Below are 6,862 nucleotides of genomic sequence, written 5' to 3' on the forward strand. Positions count from 1 at the left end.
ACCATATTGTGAGTACATAGTGAACTGTTTTTGTTTTATTCTAGGTGAGGATTGTATCACCCATGCAAGTACTGTGGGACTAATTGCTAAAGTCCCCGGAAAATGTGAGTACCCATTCTTTAACTCTTTACCACAAGGTTCCAGCCACATATTATACTACTGTGACTTTCTTCTCATCTATGCACAACCACTATCCAGTGACCATACAGCTTGCTTACCCTGCAAAAGCTCAGCATGACCCTGCCTCCTCCTGGAAGTTAGGGAGATAAAAAGATAAGTTGGGACTTACCTCTTTATCCCTACTGCCGGATGCCTCAGGAGGGGGGGTGGCAATTGCCCTGTTGCCACCCCGGGATCTCCCATGATAGCAGACTGGATGCTCAAGCTGGGGTTGCAGGATCCGTTACAGGACTTTGATAAAGCCTACATCCAACGTAGGTGATGGGCATTAAAACATCCTGGAGCCTGACCGTCAGAGAGACTGTTGTGAAGGGAAGAAGTTCCCCTATGTCCCCAGGGCAAAGAGAGGCACTGAAGATCCCCGAGCCAAATGTGGCAAACCTGCCAGAACCCATGTGTCTGGGGGAGGTTTCCAGAGCCTGGCTTAGTTTGGTCTTGCAGTGAAATGAATAGTTAAGCTGCTCAGTCTGGGCCAGCAAAGTATAGCAAGACAGGGCTCCAATTGGGGGTCAATTGATTAGCCCAGCCACGAAAAGTGACATGTATGGCCCTTAGATAAAAGGGGTTGTGACATTATATATATATGTATATTCCCTGGGTCCACCTCACGTTACTCGGTTACACAAGTCTGTCTTATTATAGCAATAAAGAGCAAACCCCAATGTGCAAATGCTGCAGAAAGTGCTTGACTGGGCCTGTATATTGTATTGTTAAGGAAGTCTCCTTATACATTGAATATACATTAAACAGACCAACTCAGCCCTTGACACTGGAGAAAACTGGCAGTGCTGGTTCTTCATAAGGAATAGTAAGGTGAGGAAGTTGAAACTACAACTTTCCTTCTAACTCTCACTTTTGTGAAGAAAACCCTATATACATTATGTTGCACAACATATTTAACAAAAGACAACTGCACTATGTAATGACAAATTGAGCATTAACAAAAATCAATTCCTTATTAGAAACAATAAGTGGCTTTATTTACACTGGAACCAATAGAATTTTCCATCAAATGTCTTGAATTATTTGGGTGGGTAACGGGCAAAGGGAGCTTCTTCATTTATTCCGTTCTGTAAGACAGGAGAGAATTAAACAAGTTAAAATGAAATGGACAGCAAAATTATTAAAAGTTATTGCTAAAAATGTCTTTATAGGGAGGGGTTAAGAAGATATAAATATGTATAATGTCATCATATAAATAAATGTAATTTCTGAATATCCCTATAATTTAGTGATAACTATGGGGTTTATTTATTAAACAATGAGTTGCAGTGAAATAAACAACTTCACTGCATTAAATCTGCATTATGAAGGGCCAATGCTGATGATTTTCTGCTGCATGAAATGCAATGCTGTTTCATAATACTGAGTTAATGCAATGTTTAGCCACCTTAGTCCCCTATATGTGCAAATTGTGCAAACTCTCCCTTACGCCAGAACATTTTTTGAAACTAATCACCACACATGCACTTTTTTCCCATAACACACTTCTATTTCTCATCGGAAAGTTACCATGGGAACGTCATCCAGTTTCTCAAATTCTGGCTCCTTTTTCTGGCAGGTCTTTACTGCCACCACAACCACAGCAATGCAGAGAATAGACACAAATATGCAAATAACCGCAACCAAACCAGGGTTATCTGACAGACCATTAGATGTTTGGGGCTCTAAAATCAAATAACAAAATGTTGAGGGTTACAACAGAACAGATAAAATAGTTATCTTAAGATTTTACAATTTAAATTATTATACCTTGTTGATTGTGTGTACCATTTATGGAGATGCTTGGTCCTGTAAATTACAAAGTTAATGTGCATTAGTAGTAGACTGATTGTGACAAAGCCTAGATCATCATTGCCACCTTGTGTTTATGTACATGTACTGCAATGTTAAAGGCACAGTCGCGTCACTTTTTTATTTGGCATCTGCATTGCAAGCTAGTGTTCCCTTTGGATATACAGATATTTAATCTCTGTTGCGACTGGGGAACATTCCCTAACCGTAGCACATCTGTGTGTAGTATTACTTGAGAATGCAAAGTAAATGCTTTGCTTGTAGGAGGGAGCACCAATTTAAACATTTCAAAATCAAGGCCATCAGTAATGCAAATACTGTCAGTTTTGCAAATCTCTGAACAAAAAATAGGTATCTACCTGAGAGAAGCAAGGCAGCTCCCTCTACTTAAAGGAAATCCAAAGCCATCAAGGTGTTAAACCCAAGATTTAACAACAATCTACCGCTTACAATGCAGGGGACAACACTATTACTGGACACATGGAGAAGCACTGAAACAGAGGTCTCTTTACACAACCACACAGAGGCAGATAGCAGGAAAGTAGGTATATACATTTAACAACTTAATCTGATGAGGAAAATTGGTAGCTTGCCTGGCATAACAATGACAGAAGACAAGGGACTCCCTGAAAGACCCAAAATGTGCATAATGCACATACTGCACTTGTTAAGCTGAAAGAACTTACAGTTTAAAACACCAGGACTCAACAAAGTTTGCTTACCCACGCTGATCCAATGGATACACCTAGACTTCCTTTGCCACACAGGAGGGGCGATGCCATGTTGCCCATCTGTACGTTGTAAGATGGATGCCTACTGACTAGACTTCCAGGGACTGGTGTTCCTGAGTACGCTGACACAGCGACAGACCCCGGGACACTAGTGAAACAACTCACAGGTGGCTCACACACCCATACAGGACACCAGCTAGAAGGAAGAGGACTGAGTTTGCAAGTAAGTAAGGGGGAAGCAAACACAGACCCAAATGCCAGTCTATTGCTTAGCATGCTGTGGAAGGTGCTCTTGGGGATTTTTTCCTGGCAACCAGAAGACTAAACACAGACACTGGCAACACTGCTTGCAGTTTTACAGATAGAGAGATAAAGTACTCTGTTTTAACAATTAATGCGTGACTGGGTGGCACTTTAAAACTCTAATTCGCTTGCAGTAATTTGGACCTGTTTTTATTCTCAAACACTCACTATATTAGGGTAAACATTTACCCTCACATTGTTCCAATCTACCAGTGTGAGGTGGAGATGCTGGGTCTGCGGAAAAGGACACGCATAACACTGGTGAAACAGAACAGCAAAGATGCTGTAATACTCTTGGTGAAGAGATAGAAGGCTTGAATGTTGCTGAGAATATCACACATGCTATGAAAAGATGTTAACATCTAGACCACACATTCAAAGACTGGGAAGCACGGGTGCTTTGGAAAATAACACAACTGATGGACTATGTCGAGTGGACTGTTAAACAGAGATCCCAGGGTATGAAGTCTTATCCAAGTGTCAAAATGCCATGGTTTGGTAATCCAATACTTGATTGGCACAAAATACTAGATAAGTGTGAGGGTAACACCTGTATCCCGACTAGTTACTATCGCCAAATCGTGCTCCCTTAGCCCGAGACAAAAATTTGGAACTCCAGTAACCAGGAACAGCATACAGAATTGGGGAAAAAAGTGATTACAGCGTTACTCTTAAACGTCAGACAGATTGGAACCAAAAACACAACAAGTCCTCCTTTAGGTCCAACAAGGAGAATACACTGTGGAGGTATAGTCTGGGGAAAATAAAAAATTCCACTCCGCGTCCCCTTAAGGGAGCTCGCTGATAAAAAGGATAAAAAGAGTGTCATTTAATAGCTCCGGATCGCTAGTTGGGCTCGTTAAAGATTTACTGGGTGCAGATGAAAAAATTCCCTGTGAGGAGTTGCAGGGTGATGAATCTATTTCCCCAGGGCGGAAAAGGGTATAACATTTGGGAGTTCCGTGTGGAGCTCATTTACATGTAAGTTGTCATTTGAAAGCCCCAACCCGGTTAAAGTTCTAGCACCTTGTGGCAAAGTTCCAACCCACTCTGGAGTTTCACAGAATTTCTATGTTTGTTCCGGTCAGAGCATTTCTGGCTATGTAGAGCCCTCGAGAGCCCTCTGTAAGTCGATGGAAGTCTGGTCAGGGCAGACCAGACTGGGTTTTCCTTTCACTCTATGCCCCCAATGAGCACAGGGTTACTTACACATAAGAGGGGACTGGGCAGGCAGGGAGCCTCCCCATGAATCCGTCATGGCCCCCTTAAAAACTCAAACCTATCCCCTTATGTGTCCTCAGCCTAAGAGGGTTACAATGACAATACCTTTATCATAAATACCACAGATCTGGCCCACACACTGAGTAGACTGTACCAGATCCTCCATGTACCAAACTCTTCACAAAGAACCACAATGGTGATCCAACACTAGGCCAAACTGAAAATTTTAGCTGTGGCACAAGTACTTACAGTAGCTATAAACAATGGCATTATAAACACATTATGTTTGCCCTGGGTCAGTTACTGGTGATTTACTGATGCTTTAACCTTTGATATACCAAGAGGCTACCCACACAAGGTCTGCACTTCGTATTACAGGTAAAACTAAATCATGTTCAGTAGGAGGGACAGTTTCTTACTCACTGTTAGTGCTGTCTGTATAGCTTGAATGAAGTGTGCTGAATATTGATGGATGCATACTCATTACAGAGCTGTAATTGTGGTTCCCTGGGGTGGTGTTGTTTATATATTCTGTGGAGGAAAGCGTATCTGTTAACCACATTTTACTACAGGCATGACTAGGTGACACAATTAATTCTCTCCCATAGCTGTGGTAATAAAAAATAGACATTTGAATTTGGGAAAAACATTAAAAAGGAACAAGAATCTTAGTTTTTTCGCATTGTGCCCGCCATTTCTTGAAAGAGGAGGAGGGACATTCATTGTGTGAGCTGATCTTAGTTTGTCCAATCAGCATACTCTTGTGACATCATGCATTTAATAACACCTATTACATTTAAAATTAGATAATATTTTTTTGTACCCTTTGTCACCAAGTTTTAACACTTTTGCGGTGCTTGTGTTTAGCTGCAATTTTCTCCTCTTCTATTTAGTGTACCCACACAAGTTATATATTGGTTTTTTTCCCGGGCATTGTTTTGATCATATTATTTAATTTCCTATAAAAAAATATAATGAAAAATTTTAAAAAAAAAATTCTCACTTTTATTTTTACTCATCTACAAAAGCTAATGAAAAAAACCTGCTAAATATATTCTACCATTTGTCCTGAGTTTAAAAATACCAATGTTTTTTAGTTTTTTTGCAAGTTTTAGGGCAAGTACAAGTAGCGTTTTGCTATTTCAAAACCATTTGAATCCCAAATCTAGTCATTCTGCCCCATGTGATATTCAGGACATCTTTGAAGCCGGCCAATGCAATTTACCCCCTTCAAACCATATATTTTTGAAATCTAGACACCCCAAGGTATTAACCCTTTCAGTGCACTAATTCTAATACCACCTTTTGTCAAACTTTGTAGTAGTAATTTATTTTGTGTGTTTCATCACACAAAATGTACTTGAGGTGTGAATTTGCCGCTCCTGGTATATGCCATTGTCACACAACATACCAATATGTGTTCAGCAACATGTCCTGTACATCTGAGTACAGTGATACCCCCCATGCATTGGGTTGTTTGGGAGGTAAAATGCTACATTTGGAAAGTGCCCATTTTTCAACTTGGAACCTTGACATCTGGTCCTACTGTCCTGATGGGCCATCTTTGAAGCTGGCTAATTCAAATTACCCCATCAAACCATATATTCTTGAAAATTAGACACCCCAGGGTATTCCAAATACTGGTATTTTAACCCTTTCCATGCACAGAATCTACCACCAGCCTTTGCCAATGTTTGCGGTAGTAATTCTTTTTTTATTTTTTTCACACAAATTCAGGTATGAATTTATAGCTCCTGGTATAAGTCACAGTCAAAAAAACAACCCAATATGTGTTCAGCAACATTTCCCCGAGTACGGTGATACCAACCATTAATGGGTTTGTTGGGTTTTTTGGAAGGAAAAAGGCCACATTGAGGAAGTGCGTCTTCCCCCCGTTTTGGTTAGTCTGTGCCTATGCCCTATTTGGGACATCATTGAACCTGGCCACTCCAAATTACCTCTTAGGTATTTGAAATGCTAGTATTTTAACTCTTTCCATGTCAGGATTTTTGGGAAGATACAGCGCTAATTTTAGTTTTTGACCCACTTTCTTCCATCCGGATACCTGCCAACAGTCACAAATTTCCTGGGACAGTCCTGTCCCGTCAAATTCAAGTTGTAAGTACCATATTGGCTCGGATATAGGCCGCACCCGAATATAGGCCGCACCCTAAAAGTTAGGTGCTTTTCTAAGGAAAAATTTTTCTTAGTTAAAAAAAAAAACGTAGAATAGATCTGCTGCCACTCTGACCTCCCCCGAGATATGCTGCCACTCTGCCCTCCCCCGAGATATGCTGCCACTCTGCCCCCCCGAGATATGCTGCCACTCTGCCCTCCATCCGATATATACTGCCACTCTGCCCCCCCGAGATACGCTGCCACTCCGCCCCCCCTCGAGATACGCTGCCACTCTGCCCCCAAGATGTGCCCCCCCCCACGACCAAACAAGACTCCCGTGTGTCTTGCAGGGCCGGCAGGGGACACCTACGCAATACGCGTAGACAACTTCCGGTGCCGGCGCTTCCGCTGCCGGCTGCGACGATGAGGGTAAACGACCTCCGCTGCCGGCATGTCTGCACGATGTGCTTTAACAATCTCCCTTGCTGGGACTCCTCCCCCGTGGGAATTCCCGG

The 6,862-nt window shown here is 41.8% G+C and overlaps 1 protein-coding gene across 1 annotated transcript; it reads right to left on the bottom strand.

Moving 5' to 3' along the window:
• Positions 1 to 1,135: 1,135 nt before the first annotated feature.
• On the bottom strand, positions 1,136 to 3,349 carry LOC128497773 (uncharacterized). Its single transcript, XM_053467971.1, has 5 exons — positions 3,301 to 3,349; positions 3,219 to 3,242; positions 1,933 to 1,971; positions 1,693 to 1,847; positions 1,136 to 1,250 (listed from the first exon to the last, which is right to left on the bottom strand). Exons 1-5 carry the CDS (start codon positions 3,347 to 3,349, stop codon positions 1,203 to 1,205), a joined length of 315 nt encoding a protein of 104 aa, XP_053323946.1. The 3' UTR covers positions 1,136 to 1,202.
• Between the last annotated feature and the right edge of the window lie 3,513 nt (positions 3,350 to 6,862).

This window comes from Spea bombifrons, chromosome 1, assembly GCF_027358695.1.
Source record: "Spea bombifrons isolate aSpeBom1 chromosome 1, aSpeBom1.2.pri, whole genome shotgun sequence".
In the NCBI taxonomy this organism is placed as follows: Eukaryota; Metazoa; Chordata; class Amphibia; order Anura; family Pelobatidae; genus Spea; species Spea bombifrons.

Excerpts from the sequence above, each read along its gene's own strand:
- LOC128497773 (XM_053467971.1), bottom strand. The coding sequence starts at position 3,349 with ATGTGTGATATTCTCAGCAACATTCAAGCCTTCTATCTCTTCACCAAG. Across the intron at positions 3,243-3,300 it reads CTTCTATCTCTTCACCAAGA|ACCCAGCATCTCCACCTCAC; the intron begins GTATTACAGCAT and ends CCTTTTCCGCAG. Across the intron at positions 1,251-1,692 it reads AACTGGATGACGTTCCCATG|AACGGAATAAATGAAGAAGC; the intron begins GTAACTTTCCGA and ends CCTGTCTTACAG.